At 46.0% G+C, this 17,259-nt stretch overlaps 1 protein-coding gene across 5 annotated transcripts; it reads right to left on the bottom strand.

Moving 5' to 3' along the window:
* Positions 1–445: 445 nt before the first annotated feature.
* On the bottom strand, positions 446–16,997 carry tfcp2l1 (transcription factor CP2-like 1). 5 transcript variants are annotated; one of them, XM_072397817.1, is made up of 15 exons: positions 16,824–16,997; positions 11,065–11,213; positions 9,656–9,729; positions 7,395–7,500; positions 7,150–7,256; positions 6,921–7,073; positions 6,719–6,829; positions 3,920–4,020; positions 2,835–2,886; positions 2,608–2,701; positions 2,379–2,469; positions 1,761–1,843; positions 1,099–1,241; positions 901–952; positions 446–812 (listed from the first exon to the last, which is right to left on the bottom strand). In XM_072397817.1, exons 1-15 carry the CDS (start codon positions 16,880–16,882, stop codon positions 775–777), a joined length of 1,413 nt encoding a protein of 470 aa, XP_072253918.1. In that variant the 5' UTR covers positions 16,883–16,997; the 3' UTR covers positions 446–774. The 5 variants fall into 5 exon arrangements, 4 of the variants coding, with proteins under 4 accessions (XP_072253918.1, XP_072253917.1, XP_072253920.1 ...); XM_072397816.1 differs by having other exon boundaries at positions 2,379–2,701; XR_011918002.1 differs by lacking the exon at positions 1,761–1,843 and having other exon boundaries at positions 2,379–2,701.
* Positions 16,998–17,259: the final 262 nt, after the last annotated feature.

Raw genomic sequence — 17,259 nt, 5'->3', positions numbered from 1 at the left:
TTGGATTATTTTTTAATCCATTAATCCATTTAATTGGGTTATGATTACTAATTGAATTCCAATTGGCTTGAATTGGTCTATATTAGTGCCTTGAGATGACGATTGTTGTAATTTGGCGCTATATAAATAAACTGAATTGAATTGAATTGAATGTAACACTGACATAAAACTGCACTGGAATACAAGCTGCAGATTTATCAACTTCACCTGAAACAGGCAGAAGAGGAAACCGCATCAAATATTCTATTTTTCAGTAAAACACACTCACAACACATTCATTTCCTCCCTTAAACTGGCTGCTACTTTAGCATTTCACAGGGTTTTCTGTTCCAACATCCCATTCATATGCAGCCTGATAAGAGCGAAGGCAGCTCCATCATGTGGCTCATATTCAGATTTTCACATGTGGCACAAACAGAGCGGGGACACGAGGACACCATGCAACTTTGTTCATTTGTCTTTTATTTTGTCTGCATGACGATGTGTAGCACCCTTTATGTTTAATATCATTAAAGTCATTAACTTGCATTATATTAAACTATGTGTACATATAAAGGAGTAATACAGCACTGTTAGTATGAATTACAGTGAATATCAGACCTGAATCAGTAACCAAAGAAAGTACAAGTAAAGCATGACACCAACAACTTAACCAAAGCAGTAAATAAGCATGCTGCCGCTCTACATGCAGGAATCTTTCCAAATGCCACATATAAGCAGACTTATTTACAATCTGTACAATTCCACCAAGGACGCCTGGTGAGTTCCTGCTGGTCATTTTAACACCACATGGAAGCCATCAGTGTTTTCATCTGTTGAACAGAGAAGAGTGAAAGAGCTGTGAAATGTAAAATCAGGCTGAAAATCGGACATTAAAGGTTGTCTGTAAAGAGCACTTACCCCGTATTGTGCTGATGATGAAACTTGCTTCCTCCCTGAAGTTCTGCACCATCTGAAACAAACAGATGAAAACACGAGTCCTTATGAGCAGCTGTTCCAAACAGCCGTCAAAGCCAACCTCAATACACTCGAAAAGTCTCATTTCCTATAAGTCCAGGTACTGGGAATAATCAGAAGGTGTGAATGCTTCATAGATACCTCGTCAGAAACCACGATGTGGATCCCAGTGGGTTTCTGTCTGTAGATGTGTGTAATTTGTTGTGGACTGATGCTATAGAGCAAAGCAATCTTTTCAGAAAGGTCCAGCAGCGTCAGCTCCTCCAGGTACAGGGCGTGGTAGACTGTGGGCAACAGAAATACATCACAGCTCATCACTAATCTGTGTTTCACCGCTTCATGTTCATAATATCCCATCACATGTGCCAGACAGGTCATGGTGCATTTGAAGAGGTTTAACAGTTTAAAAGAATTTCTTAGAAGTACGAATATAGATAAATGATGCACGGAGGTGGCCTCCTAAGGGTTAGAGAAGCTCGTTTGTTCTATTGTCCAACTAGCTGGATCAAGTCTGGTGATGGCAAAGTCTTCCTTTTTTTTAAAAAAATAAATAAATAAATCAAGTTCAGGAGAATTTGAAAGAAACATGCAATTCTTCAAATGTAGAATAAGTTACCAAGTGGTGCATTAGGTCAAGCTGATGCTAGAGCGCCCTCTGCTGGACTAACAGCCTGAAACACGCAGCCGATACACACCACTGTCCGTTGTACACTTGCATGCAAAGATATGCAAGTGTACAACGCAGCTTTGCATGTAACGTGAGTGACTCTACACGCAGTAAGAGTTACAGCATGTGGACTTACTGTCTCCACCCCCTGGCTTGATGGGAGGCTGATTTCTGCTTTGTTGCTGACATACATAGATGGTAAGACGAGGCTGTATACATCTGGAAAATTTGAGCAGAGTGTAATATAAGTACCAGATGATCATGCAGAGCTAACATCACTCCTGGTTTGCCCTCCTGTCTAATTGAACACCATCTATCCATCATCTGTCCATCTGTTTCCCAACCTATCTGTCTACAAAAACAAGAACTGATAGAATATGAACTGCAGTCTGCAGTCAGTCCCCTTTGGAGTAAAAGCTGCATTTAAGCAGCACTTTTCTTGCCTTGTTGCACACTAGAAACGCTACAGAGGGAATTACACATTCACACAGTGCTTTATATCTGCATATTGACTGTATTTCTCCACCACACACACACAGCGATGAGCACTTCAGGGGAAATGTAAGATTCAGTGTATTGCCCAAAGACACTTTTGCAGAGAAGTGAAGGATCAAACTAGTGAGCTTTTAATGACAGACCATCCCTCTACCTCCCACGAATGCTCCATGGCAGACATTCCTTTAAGGTTGCACATGAGCCCGCCTCACAGGGACAGCCAAGTAGTTCAACTACACTGAGCAGTTTTATGTCTCACCTTCCTTTCATGGTGTTAAAAAGGCGAATGCCGTCTGCTGGGCCGCAAATCTGGATCAGATCCTCCCTGCTCATCCTCAAGAGATCAGCACCTACAACCATAGAAAAGAAAATCTGGCTCTGCTTGCTGCCCTGCTCTGCTAAACACATTCCACCAATGTGATGGTCTGGGCTTTCCTGTGTTGCCCTGTCTGTGAACCAGTAAGTGGGAACATCTTTAACCTTGTTACCTGAGAAGCTGGAGAAGAGCCTTGAGAAAGGCGAGAACCTGTGACGGTGCAGCCACTGCTGAGTGTCCTGCGGCGAGGACGACGGCAGAAGATGCTACATGTCAAAAAGAAGAAGAGCCCTTGAAATGAATATAGCAGCACTGCATCCACTGTCTCCAAATAATGGCCTAAAGGGGATAAGAGAGCAAGATTAACACTTTCTCATTGCCCCATTCTCCGTTACTTACATCAGAGCAGCCAGGCATGAACACCTCCCCCTGCTGGTTTGGAGAACAGTTGCTAGAGAAACATGTGCACGAGGAAAAAAAAACAGATTTGGGTGATGATCTTTAAAGAAATTTGGTTTGAACTGTTTGAAGAACTCTTCCATGCCTCCATGCATTCCTATTGACACCTTTACTTCTTTAATTCTCTCCAACAGAGTTGTATTGAGTAAAATTTGGATATATATATATATATATATCTGCATGTGAAATAATCCGTGTTTCCTTTACCTTTGAGTAAGCCATTTAAATCCAGAGACTGTGGGTCTCCATCTAGTCCCTCCACCAAGTCACTACAACACTTTAGAAGAAGTAAACCAAATACTGGCTCTAGAGCTCTTTTCAGAGCTTTTGGAGTTTTTCTTGCCCACAATAGTTGTTGGAAGGGGAGGGTGAGGTGAGGCATATCTATTAGGTTGCAAATAATGCTTTTATAGGTCCCTGCATCCTATATTCTGGACCATCTAGCCCCCTTATAGTGCAAGAGCAGTAGAGATTTATGCATACTGACGGTGCTTTTAGCACTAGTCGTGCTGCTGTCATTGCACACCACTCAGATTTAGGATTAGAATTTAGAGATTCAGGCCACTTTAGATCTTTGTAATTGTCAAGTTAGCTACCAAAGCAGTCAAATCAAGTTTTACAACTTTTTTACCACTGACAAAAGATACAAAAGATGGATGTCATCCACTGTCAGTCGTGAAGCCAAGGAGAAATATCACTAAAACACATCCCTGGCTCCAACAGACTCCAAATCAAATATGAATTTGTCTCAGGAATGCTAAAACGATACCTTTTCCATCACGTATTCACAGTGTCGCTAGCTGGACAAATGGTTCCATAATCAGATAAATATCAGGCCTCAGGTTTTAATCCCTGTCCACATATGCAGATGTGGCCGTTTTGTATTAAAAGAACACAACAATGGCCAAATACAGAGCTTCAGTTTAGAGTGACATCATGGAGGCTGCATCCATCTTTCAGTTTTACCACACAAAATGAAGGGTTGGTGCAAAGCAAGGTGGCATGTGGTGAGAATGACGACTTACCCGTCTGTGAATCCACACGGCGTCGGTGAGCTGTGGTAAACCGGTGATGGAGTGCTGCTGCTGTGGTTGGTAAGATTCAGGGCATCGGGCCAAGGGGAGCACTTCAAGGTGAGACAGAAGAAAAATTATCTACAAAGGCCACCTCTGTACCTCAAACCTCAGCGAGCTGAAATGATAATCCAATACATTTGGTCATGCGAAAAAGAAAGTGCACCCTGTTTTGACTCTATGGAATTATGTTGTTTTTTTTTAAAAAGACCTCGTTGTTTGACTTAAGTCTTAAAACTCAGTGACTCCAGCCTCAGATGAACACATCACTGAGTCATTATTTACTGAACAAAAACTGAGACAAAACACAGCAGCAGTGTGAGAGAAACTAAGTGAACCCCCGATCCAGCAGCTTGCAGGAGTGAGTGTAAAACTAAGTGAACCCCTGATCCAGCAGCTTCAGCAGCAGTGAGTGATAAACTAAGTGGTTTCCTGTGGGACGTTATCAGTCTCTCTCATGGTTCTGGAGGAATCTCGGCCCTCTTCTCTCCAGCGCTGCTTCAGCTCATTGAGGTTTGCAGCATTGGTTTCTGCACAGCTCTCTTAAGGTCCCACCACAGCATTTCAGTCAGGCTGAGGTCTGGACTCTGACTGGACCATTGTGACACCTCGATTCTTTTCTTTTTCACACATTCTGCTGTAGATCTGCTGCTGTGTTTGGGATCTTTGTCCTGTTGATGAGCCAGTTTCAGCCCAGCTTTAGCTGTGGGACAGATGGCCTCACATTTGACTCTAGAATACTTTGGTATCCAGAGGAGTTCATGGTGGACTCAATGACTGCAAGGTGCCCAGGTCCTGTGGCTGCAGAACCAGCCCAGATCATCAGCCCTCCACCACCGTGCTTGACAGCTGGTATGAGGTGTTTGTGCTGATCTGCTGTGTTTGGTTTCCTCCAAACGTGCTGCTGTGCATTAGGACCAAACATCTCCACTTTGCTCTGGTCTGTCCAAAGGACATTGTTCCAGAAGTCTTGAGCTTTGTTCAGATGCAGCTTTGCAAACCTAAGCTGTGCTGCCATGTTCTTTTTAGAGAGAAGAGGCTTTCTCCTGCAGCCCTTCCAAACAAGCCATCCTTGTTCAGTCTTTTTCTAACTGTGCTGTCATGACCTTTAACCTTTAACATGCTAACTGAGGCCTGTAGAGTCTGAGATGTAGCTCTGGGCTTCTTCACCTTGGGGTGACCTTTAACCTTTAACATGCTAACTGAGGCCTGTAGAGTCTGAGATGTAGCTCTGGGCTTCTTCACCTTGGGGTGACCTTTAACCTTTAACATGCTAACTGAGGCCTGTAGAGTCTGAGATGTAGCTCTGGGCTTCTTCACCTTGGGGTGACCTTTAACCTTTAACATGCTAACTGAGGCCTGTAGAGTCTGAGATGTAGCTCTGGGCTTCTTCACCTTGGGGTGACCTTTAACCTTTAACATGCTAACTGAGGCCTGTAGAGTCTGAGATGTAGCTCTGGGCTTCTTCACCTTGGGGTGACCTTTAACCTTTAACATGCTAACTGAGGCCTGTAGAGTCTGAGATGTAGCTCTGGGCTTTTTCACCTTGGGGTGACCTTTAACCTTTAACATGCTAACTGAGGCCTGTAGAGTCTGAGATGTAGCTCTGGGCTTCTTCACCTTGGGGTGACCTTTAACCTTTAACATGCTAACTGAGGCCTGTAGAGTCTGAGATGTAGCTCTGGGCTTTTTCACCTTGGGGTGAACTTTAACCTTTAGCATGCTAACTGAGGCCTGTAGAGTCTGACATGTAGCTGGGCTTTTTCACCTTGGGGTGACCTTTAACCTTTAGCATGCTAACTGAGGCCTGTAGAGTCTGAGATGTAGCTCTGGGCTTCTTCACCTTGGGGTGAACTTGCTGGGACGTCCACTCCTGGGAAGATTGACAGCTGTCCTGAATGTTTTCCACTTGTGAATAATCTTTCTCTCTGTAGAATGATGGACTCCAGATAGTGTGGAAATGGCCTTATAACCCTTCCCAGACTGATGGGAAGCAGCAGCTGCTTCTCTAAGATCATTGCTGATGATCAGTTAATCAGAGCATTGATCAGGTGAGGCTTCTGCATTTTGTCTTAGTGTCTCTTCAATATAACCTGCATGAATAAGTAATTTGTTGTTATTAATCTTAGGATGAATTTACCTCATTTTACGACCTGATGAGGAGCAGATCATACTTTATTATGTCCTGATACATAAGACATTGGAACTGAAAAGAGAGTGCACCTTCTTTTTCATATGCGCACGTGTAAATGTTCTGAAAACAACTATTACAATCTTCAACAGAACTTTAATGCTGTTTGTGCATGGTTCAGAGAGACTAAACTGCATTGATTTAACATTACATTATGATCAGTAATCGGGTTTATCTTTAACAAACTAAACTAACAGGGACACAGAACCAAATGATTCACATGACGCTCAAAGATGGTGAAGTGACGCACCGCAACGGCCCCAATCATTGACAAACACCAGCAGCACTTTTAAAAAGAAAGTAGTGAAGTAACGTATTAACATACAGGGATGTTCTACTGGTTTTAACTGCTCTGGGGACACCGAGGCAAGGCGAAACAGAGGAGGGAAGCACTTTCACTGCTTTGATGGAGTCAGTTTTGATATGATGAAAATATTCAAGTGATGCACAAATTTCTCATTTAGATTAATAACATTAAAGTTCTTTTTACAGACTGAAATCAAACAAAGGGTCCTCTTGGATCTGCTCTGCAGCTCAGGGAAGGAGACAGCACGCCTCACCTCTTTTAGCAGGGTGGTCTCGTGGGACGGTTGATACTTTTCTCTGTCTTGAGGGGTCTTTTTATCAATCTTTTCTCTGTCTGTCTTCAGTTTGCGATCAGCTCCTTTAGGCTTAAAATAGACATGAGATCAATTCAGATGAATTCAGTCGAAATGTTCATGGGGCAGCAAACACAGCACCAGCAGCCTCAAAGTGTCACACCTTAAAGACCTTGACCTGGCAGCTGGATGAATGAACATGCTGCATGTATTCCCCGTGTTCGTTGGTGGTGAAAGTGTCCACCTGGATACGAAAGGGAACCCCTTTCTCCCCACCATGCTTCCTCGGGGTGAACTCAGTGCTGATGCAGTTGACCTGAAAAGATAAAAAGAAATGGAGCCACCAAAGCCACCAAGTCTCCTGGTGACATTCAAGCAGAATCCATCAGTACCTGAATGAAAACAGAAGCATTCTTGACGGGATCCCAGAGGAATTCAATGGTGTTGAGGTGCAGAGCGTCGGACCGAGGTTCCAGTATCCCCACTGACAGTGGGATGTCTGCAAGTAAGGAGGCAATCACTCACTTCAGCTGTGCTTTAAGGAACATTTAGAGGACGTCCACGATATACAGACACATCTGTCAGTTCTGTCAGTATTTGATCACATGTGTGGGTATGACATATTAGCTTTACTCACCTATATCCAAGATTCGGTCTCCCGGTCTGTTCCACCTCCAGCCCTCCAGCTGCTGGTGCTCCATATACTGCAGCCGGCGGTCGTGAAACACCACACGCACAATGCTCTGTGGACAAGCAGGATCAGGCTTCAGGCGTGAGAACAGCCACTGATGGAGTGGGGCAGTTTGCACAGTGCTGAACAGCTGAGCTGTTGTGCAAAGTGCAAACTGCCTCCCTGTATTTATGTATTAAAAGATGTGTCATTAGGCAAGGGTAAGGAGTTAAAACATCAAGGTAAGTTTCAGCTTGATTCAATCCATCATTCTGTAGTTATCCGTCAAACAAAAATATCTGTACAAAAGATACTTGTGAGATTATCTAATGACAGTGACTTTCCTCCTGTACGATTGAGCTCCCACATCCACTAATGTTTTTACATCCAGTGAAGTCACTGCAAAAAGACTTTCTGAAGGCACTTTAAAGTTCTTCTTCAGACATCGGCTGCTTTTTCACTCACATTTGACCATTTTTAGAGGATTTTTTCTAGTTTGTTTGTTAAGTATTTCTGCAGCAACAAGGTGATTCCCAAAGAGCTATTAGCTGAAAACTTGGCATATCTCAGCATGGTGTGCAGTGTGTCCTTAAAACATTTGAGGAAACTGGACAAGTGGAGGACAAAAGAAGAAGTGTCAGGCCTAAAAAACTATCTCCAGCAGATGAACAGGATCTGAAAGTGATGTCCTTAAGAAAGAGGAAAAAATCCAGCTGTGACCTGACAGGACCTGAGAGATGCATCTGGACCTTCAGCTGATCCATCTACTGTTGGCCCAAGCCTCATCAGAAATGGTCTCCATGGAAGGGTGGCTGTCAAGAAGCCGTTCTTAAGGAAGGGAAACAGGGAGAAAAGGCTGAGCTGTGCCAAAGGACACAAGAAGTGGACTGAAAATCAGTGGCAACAGGTCTTATGGAGGGATGAATCCTCCCCAGAGCCCGGACCTCAACATTATTGAAGCAGTGTGGGATCATCTGACAGAGAACGGAACAAAAGGCAGCCCACATCCAAAGAAGAGCTTTGGGATGTCCTTCAAGAAGCCTGGAGAACTATTCCTGAAGACTCCTTAAAGAAATGACAGAAAGCTTGTCTCAGAGGGTTCAGGCTGAGTTGGAGAATAAAGGAGCTCAGACCAGAGATTCACTTTAAAGCTGCTGAGAACTGATAAAAACACAAATGGAAATACAGCCTGGGGCAAAAAGGCTTTTTCACTGTAATTTATATTTATATTTGCACACATTTCAATAAACTGCTGCACCTCTGTTCCTTTTTTCCTGTATAAATTGAGGGGTATCTGAGGGGTACCTTACTTACCCCTTACTACCCTATTTTTATGGAATGTGGGAACTCTGATCAGAGAAAGTCTTTGTCTTGTTTTTCTCTCAACAATATCTAATGTGTAAAGCAGCTGTCTATTTTAAACAGGGCATGAAAAGTATCAACAAATGAAATTAACAACCTGCAAAAACATGTAGCATTGGGATATTTATGTAGGGAGGCTGACGCATGACTGAGCACCAGAACGCAAACAGTTCTGGATCCACTACGTCATGTGTTTGCTTAGATGCCACCTGCCACATTCCTGTGATTCTAGGATGCTACGGGCTAAATGCTTCGATCTCTAGCTCAGGCAGTCTGACGACAGAGGCACGTCGAGAGGATGCCCTCAGAGAAGTCAAAGGAATTGACTTGAGTGTGCTGATAATTGCCTTTTTAAATGAGTCACTTTCAACTTGAAATTTATTCTGTAACAATGTGAGTGTCACAAAACCTGCGAGATGAGGATGAAATAACAGACATGAAAGGCTGCTACTGGGTTTTATCCATACAGCACTGGCATCAGATATTTACAGATTTATTTTTCTTATCTCAGTTGAACAAAGTGTCTTCTGATAGGCTAGAATCATTCGGATGCCCAAGTCTTAATGAAGAAATCCCAGTGAGGCAGACAGAAGCAGAGAGGCATGATCACGTGAACCAAAGCAAGAGTGTGTGTGTGCTGGAGGTGTGAAAGCGAGGTGGTGTTCGTCAGTTTTAGGAGAGAGGAAGGTAAGTTTGGGTGATAGTACCAAGCTCTGCGAGGCTGACACCCCACCCCTGAAGTGGAAGGGAGGGTTGAGGGACCTGCGACAAACCATGGAAGTAAGACTTTGAAACAGACAAGAGAAGAAAGAGGAAGAGGTCACATGAACGTTAAAAAACAGACATACATAATACCTTACACCTACCTTTACATATTTGCTGCTTATATCTGTATACTCCACTAGCTTTCTGTTAAGCATACGGATTTCGTAGGACTGACCTACATTTTAAAACATTAAAAAAAACCTGATTAAAATTGAAAAATGGGAAATCAATCAATCAGTAAAGAGGGGCAGTGGAGATAGAAACTCAATCAAATTAGAAACCCTCAAAGCCAGATATCAAGGCCAGTCACTTGAAAACTTTTGCATATCTCCATCATGATCAAATACAGTACATGAAGTTCCTTATCAGCCAAAATATGATTAAAATAGCCAATGAGGGAAAAGGCTAACAGCTGCATCAACGCTTCTCTGCTTTTAAACTAAAGCACACACCCCGATGGCAACTATCCTCTAATCCATACATGCCACCGGGACATTTCAGAGTAACTGTTGGATGTTGCAGCAAGCTTGCTTTCATTAAGTGTTTCACTCCAGACAAATTACTGCAGGGCAGTGAAGCAGGGCAAACAAGGAGCACAAGCAAAGAATAGGTTTAAAAAAGGAGCAATCAGAAGGGGGTAGAGGATGATTCCAAGTAGAGGAGGAACAGACAGAGGGAAGAGAGGAGGGGGAATTAGATTGGAAGATGAAAATCTGACAAATTAACAGACATGTTGAAGCTCATGTTGCCCGGATGAACGCATTAATGCTTTTAAAATCACGGTGATTTCTCTAATTCAGTCATACTGAAGGCCTTCTTAGTGTTTGTGGCCAACTACAAATGCAGAATATCCCATTGTTACAGGCCAGTCTGTAGCTTACTCAATACAGGTAATTATGGAGGCAATAAAATCTGTAAAGACACTAATTATGAAATTAAAGCACTTCAAGAGACAAAATGTGAATACAACTGACTTTTGACATTTTCTATGAACATCATCTTCCTAAATGTATGTAGTTTGAATATCAAGAATCGAGTATTTTGAAATTAGATTTAAATATTCAAATAAAAGATTAACATTTATCATTTTTTAGTATTTATTAGTGACAGCTGAAGTGTTCAAAATTTCACAATTAGCTGTTTCTGATTCTATAACTATGATCCACTATTAAACCCTGCAGGTTATGAAGGACATATCTGCAGCCTTTAATCTTCCTCACTGCCGCCTTTCATTGCAGAGTGGAGTTTATAGGGTTTTATCTTCATGACTTTGAACACTCGTCTGTGTTGTCTGGTTCTGGGCATTGCGCAACAGCTGAGTTAACTAGTAACTGTCATTTTAAATCAAGTTAATTTAGCAAGGTTTAGCCTAAGCCAGACTTATAAATTAACCTGAAACCCCCACCTCAGAAGGCCTTAATATAACACAACTGCTGCTAAGATTACATGTGACAAAATGAGCTCCAGTGCATTCAGTGACAAACATTCAACAAGCTGAACAGATAGCTACCTTGGTTTAGATAGGTGAGAGTCTCCTCCTGCTGTTTCACAGCCGGTGATGTGGCTGCACACAGGAAGTACTGGAATGGGGTCCTCTTGGCACCATTTTCAGCCATAAGCCTGGCTTCTTCGTTCTTCAAGAAAGGCGCCAGAGCTTCTCTGAAAGAGAACACAAAGAGAGCCAAGCAAGGATGAATGCCATTGTCTTTTTTTCCCTTTTTTTCCCTTTTATCTTATCTCACTTCCAGCGCTCAGAGGAACAAAGGTGCAAAAGGTTGATTTTTTTTAAAAAAGAATGTTCTAATGTATATCAGATAAATGCCACTTTTTTATTTTAAATCAAAAATAACCTTCAAAAAGAGAAATGTTCACTTAACATTCTCACTTAAAGCTTTTGCACGCGACTGGACTGTGAAGCTTTCTCAAGCGACTGGACTGTGAAGCTTCTGCACGCAACTGGACTGTGAAGCTTCTGCACGCGACTGGACTGTGAAGCTTCCACTCAGGACTGGACTGCGAAGCTTTCTCAAGCCACTGGACTGTGAAGCTTTCTCACGCAACTGGACTGTGAAGCTTCTGCACGCAACTGGACTGTGAAGCTTTCTCAAGCCACTGGACTGTGAAGCTTTCTCACGCAACTGGACTGTGAAGCTTCTGCACGCAACTGGACTGTGAAGCTTTCTCACGCCACTGGACTGTGAAGCTTTCGCACGTGACTGGACTGTGAAGCTTCCACTCAGGACTGGACTGCGAAGCTTTCTCAAGCCACTGGACTGTGAAGCTTTCTCACGCAACTGGACTGTGAAGCTTCTGCACGCAACTGGACTGTGAAGCTTTCTCACGCCACTGGACTGTGAAGCTTTCGCACGTGACTGGACTGTGAAGCTTTCTCAAGCGACTGGACTGTGAAGCTTCTGCACGCGACTGGACTGTCAAGCTTCCACTCAGGACTGGACTGCGAAGCTTCTGCACGCGACTGGACTGTGAAGCTTTCTCAAGCCACTGGACTGTGAAGCTTTCTCAAGCCACTGGACTGTGAAGCTTTCTCACGCCACTGGACTGTGAAGCTTTCTCACGCCACTGGACTGTGAAGCTTTCTCAAGCGACTGGACTGTGAAGCTTCTGCACGCGACTGGACTGTCAAGCTTCCACTCAGGACTGGACTGCGAAGCTTCTGCACGCGACTGGACTGTGAAGCTTTCTCAAGCCACTGGACTGTGAAGCTTTCTCAAGCCACTGGACTGTGAAGCTTTCTCAAGCGACTGGACTGTGAAGCTTCTGCACGCGACTGGACTGTCAAGCTTCCACTCAGGACTGGACTGCGAAGCTTCTGCACGCAACTGGACTGTGAAGCTTCTGCACGCGACTGGACTGCGAAGCTTTCTCAAGCCACTGGACTGTGAAGCTTTCTCACGCAACTGGACTGTGAAGCTTCTGCACGCAACTGGACTGTGAAGCTTTCTCACGTGACTGGACTGTGAAGCTTTCTCAAGCGACTGGACTGTGAAGCTTATGCACGCGACTGGACTGTCAAGCTTCCACTCAGGACTGGACTGCGAAGCTTCTGCACGCAACTGGACTGTGAAGCTTCTGCACGCGACTGGACTGTGAAGCTTTCTCAAGCCACTGGACTGTGAAGCTTTCTCAAGCCACTGGACTGTGAAGCTTTCTCACGCCACTGGACTGTGAAGCTTTCTCACGCCACTGGACTGTGAAGCTTTCTCAAGCGACTGGACTGTGAAGCTTCTGCACGCGACTGGACTGTCAAGCTTCCACTCAGGACTGGACTGCGAAGCTTCTGCACGCGACTGGACTGTGAAGCTTCTGCACGCGACTGGACTGTGAAGCTTCTGCACGCGACTGGACTGTGAAGCTTCTGCACGCGACTGGACTGTGAAGCTTTCTCAAGCCACTGGACTGTGAAGCTTTCTCACGCAACTGGACTGGGAAGCTTCTGCACGCAACTGGACTGTGAAGCTTTCTCACGCAACTGGACTGTGAAGCTTCTGCACGCAACTGGACTGTGAAGCTTTCTCACGCCACTGGACTGTGAAGCTTTCGCACGTGACTGGACTGTGAAGCTTTCTCAAGCGACTGGACTGTGAAGCTTATGCACGCGACTGGACTGTCAAGCTTCCACTCAGGACTGGACTGCGAAGCTTCTGCACGCAACTGGACTGTGAAGCTTCTGCACGCGACTGGACTGTGAAGCTTTCTCAAGCCACTGGACTGTGAAGCTTTCTCACGCCACTGGACTGTGAAGCTTTCTCACGCCACTGGACTGTGAAGCTTTCTCACGCCACTGGACTGTGAAGCTTTCTCAAGCGACTGGACTGTGAAGCTTCTGCACGCGACTGGACTGTCAAGCTTCCACTCAGGACTGGACTGCGAAGCTTCTGCACGCGACTGGACTGTGAAGCTTCTGCACGCGACTGGACTGTGAAGCTTTCTCAAGCCACTGGACTGTGAAGCTTTCTCACCCAACTGGACTGTGAAGCTTCTGCACGCGACAGGACTGTGAAGCTTTCTCACGCCACTGGACTGTGAAGCTTTCGCACGTGACTGGACTGTGAAGCTTCCACTCAGGACTGGACTGCGAAGCTTCTGCACGCAACTGGACTGTGAAGCTTCTGCACGCGACTGGACTGTGAAGCTTTCTCAAGCCACTGGACTGTGAAGCTTTCTCAAGCCACTGGACTGTGAAGCTTTCTCACGCCACTAGACTGTGAAGCTTTCTCACGCCACTGGACTGTGAAGCTTTCGCACGTGACTGGACTGTGAAGCTTCTGCACGTGACTGGACTGTGAAGCTTCTGCACGTGACTGGACTGTGAAGCTTTCTCAAGCGACTGGACTGTGAAGCTTTCGCACGTGACTGGACTGTCAAGCTTCCACTCAGGACTGGACTGTGAAGCTTCTGCACGCGACTGGACTGTGAAGCTTTCTCAAGCCACTGGACTGTGAAGCTTCTGCACGCGACTGGACTGTGAAGCTTTCTCAAGCCACTGGACTGTGAAGCTTTCTCACGCAACTGGACTGTGAAGCTTCTGCACGCAACTGGACTGTGAAGCTTTCTCACGCAACTGGACTGTGAAGCTTCTGCACGCAACTGGACTGTGAAGCTTTCTCACGCCACTGGACTGTGAAGCTTTCGCACGTGACTGGACTGTGAAGCTTTCTCAAGCGACTGGACTGCGAAGCTTATGCACGCGACTGGACTGTCAAGCTTCCACTCAGGACTGGACTGCGAAGCTTCTGCACGCAACTGGACTGTGAAGCTTCTGCACGCGACTGGACTGTGAAGCTTTCTCAAGCCACTGGACTGTGAAGCTTTCTCAAGCCACTGGACTGTGAAGCTTTCTCACGCCACTGGACTGTGAAGCTTTCTCACGCCACTGGACTGTGAAGCTTTCTCAAGCGACTGGACTGTGAAGCTTCTGCACGCGACTGGACTGTCAAGCTTCCACTCAGGACTGGACTGCGAAGCTTCTGCACGCGACTGGACTGTGAAGCTTCTGCACGCGACTGGACTGTGAAGCTTCTGCACGCGACTGGACTGTGAAGCTTTCTCAAGCCACTGGACTGTGAAGCTTTCTCACCCAACTGGACTGTGAAGCTTCTGCACGCGACAGGACTGTGAAGCTTTCTCACGCCACTGGACTGTGAAGCTTTCGCACGTGACTGGACTGTGAAGCTTCCACTCAGGACTGGACTGCGAAGCTTCTGCACGCGACTGGACTGTGAAGCTTTCTCAAGCCACTGGACTGTGAAGCTTTCTCAAGCCACTGGACTGTGAAGCTTTCTCACGCCACTAGACTGTGAAGCTTTCTCACGCCACTGGACTGTGAAGCTTTCGCACGTGACTGGACTGTGAAGCTTCTGCACGTGACTGGACTGTGAAGCTTTCTCAAGCGACTGGACTGTGAAGCTTTCGCACGTGACTGGACTGTCAAGCTTCCACTCAGGACTGGACTGTGAAGCTTCTGCACGCGACTGGACTGTGAAGCTTTCTCAAGCCACTGGACTGTGAAGCTTCTGCACGCCACTGGACTGTGAAGCTTCTGCACGAGACTGGACTGTGAAGCTTCTGCACGTGACTGGACTGTGAAGCTTTCGCACGTGACTGGACTGTGAAGCTTTCTCAAGCCACTGGACTGTGAAGCTTTCGCACGTGACTGGACTGTGAAGCTTCCACTCAGGACTGGACTGTGAAGCTTCTGCACACAACTGGACTGCGAAGCTTTCTCACGCGACTGGACTGTGAAGCTTTCTCAAGCGACTGGACTGTGAAGCTTCCATTCGCGACTGGACTGTGAAGCTTTCTCAAGCGACAGGACTGTGAAGCTTTCTCAAGCGACTGGACTGCGAAGCTTCTGCACGCAACTGGACTGTGAAGTTTTCTCAAGCCACTGGACTGTGAAGCTTCTGCATGCGACTGGACTATGAAGCTTTCTCAAGCCACTGGACTGTGAAGCTTTCTCACGCCACTGGACTGTGAAGCTTTCGCACGTGACTGGACTGTGAAGCTTTCACACGTGACTGGACTGTGAAGCTTTCACACGTGACTGGACTGTGAAGCTTCCACTCAGGACTGGACTGCGAAGCTTCTGCACACAACTGGACTGCAAAGCTTTCTCACGCGACTGGACTGTGAAGCTTCCATTCGCGACTGGACTGTGAAGCTTTCTCAAGCGACTGGACTGTGAAGCTTCCATTCGCGACTGGACTGTGAAGCTTTCGCACGTGACTGGACTGTGAAGCTTTCTGCACGCGACTGGACTGTGAAGCTTCTGCACGTGACTGGACTGTGAAGCTTTCACACGTGACTGGACTGTGAAGCTTTCTCAAGCCACTGGACTGTGAAGCTTTCTCACGCCACTGGACTGTGAAGCTTTTGCACGTGACTGGACTGTGAAGCTTCCGCTCAGGACTGGACTGCGAAGCTTCTGCACACAACTGGACTGCGAAGCTTCTGCACACAACTGGACTGTCAAGCTTCCTCACGCGACTGGACTGTGAAGCTTTCGCACGTGACTGGACTGTGAAGCTTTCGCACGAGACTGGACTGTGAAGCTTCTGCACGAGACTGGACTGTGAAGCTTCTGCACGAGACTGGACTGTGAAGCTTCTGCACGAGACTGGACTGTGAAGCTTCTGCACACAACTGGACTGTGGAACTTCTGCACGCGACTGGACTGTGAAGCTTTCTCACGCGACTGGACTGTGAAGCTTCAACACACAACTGGACTGGGAAGCTTCCACACACGACTGGACTGTGAAGCTTCCACACACGACTGGACTGTGAAGCTTCCACACACGACTGGACTGTGAAGCTTCCACACACGACTGTGAAGCTTCAACACACAACTGTGAAGCTTCAACACACAACTGTGAAGCTTCCACACACGACTGTGAAGCTTCCACACAAGACTGGACTGTGAAGCTTCCACACACGACTGTGAAGCTTCAACACACGACTGTGAAGCTTCCACACACGACTGTGAAGCTTCCACACACGACTGGACTGTGAAGCTTCAACACACGACTGGACTGTGAAGCTTTCACACACAACTGTGAAGCTTCAACACACGACTGTGAAGCTTCAACACACGACTGTGAAGCTTCCACACACGACTGGACTGTGAAGCTTCAACACACAACTGGACTGTGAAGCTTCAACACACGACTGTGAAGCTTCCACACACGACTGGACTGTGAAGCTTCAACACACAACTGGATTGTGAAGCTTCAACACACAACTGTGCCTTACCTGATGTAACTAGCAGAGTGCTGGTGGTAGGTCTCAGGCTGGGAATGGCAGAACAGCATGTTTTCCAGGGCAGAGTGTTCTTGTATCCCAGGAGGAGCGTGGAGACACACGGAGCTTGCTTAACACCTGCTGGCTTCCTCAGAATCAGCTCAGAGAGGTTTGCAGCCAAACCTGACTGAGCGCCTCTTATATTGCCCCAGTGATGTCATCACGACGACCATTAGCATACCTTGGATGACCTTTGAGAGGAGGGGTGTGCAGACACACCTCCTACTACAGTACCAATGTCTGCCTTGGTTGATGCATTAATAGAAGTACCAACTGATCAGTTGTTGACACTGCTAACTGTATGGCCCAAAGGTACTCTTAGGAAGGAAGATATCTGGACGTAAACTGAGGGAAACAAGCATGGGAGCAGCCACAGATTTTTGGAGGA

The sequence above is a fragment of the Leuresthes tenuis genome, unplaced genomic scaffold (assembly GCF_036924035.1).
Source record: "Leuresthes tenuis unplaced genomic scaffold, fLeuTen1.0.hap1 SCAF_12, whole genome shotgun sequence".
Classification (NCBI taxonomy): Eukaryota; Metazoa; Chordata; class Actinopteri; order Atheriniformes; family Atherinopsidae; genus Leuresthes; species Leuresthes tenuis.
Note: the sequence above shows the minus strand (reverse complement) of the source record. Positions and strands in the feature narration are given on the sequence as shown.

Coding starts and splice junctions, on each gene's coding strand:
- tfcp2l1 (XM_072397816.1), bottom strand. CDS start 16,882: ATGCTGTTCTGCCATTCCCAGCCTGAGACCTACCACCAGCACTCTGCT. Junction 1,844..2,378: donor TTTAACACCATGAAAGGAAG/GTGAGACATAAA, acceptor CAAATTTTCCAG/ATGTATACAGCCTCGTCTTA. Junction 813..900: donor CATCATCAGCACAATACGGG/GTAAGTGCTCTT, acceptor TCTGTTCAACAG/ATGAAAACACTGATGGCTTC.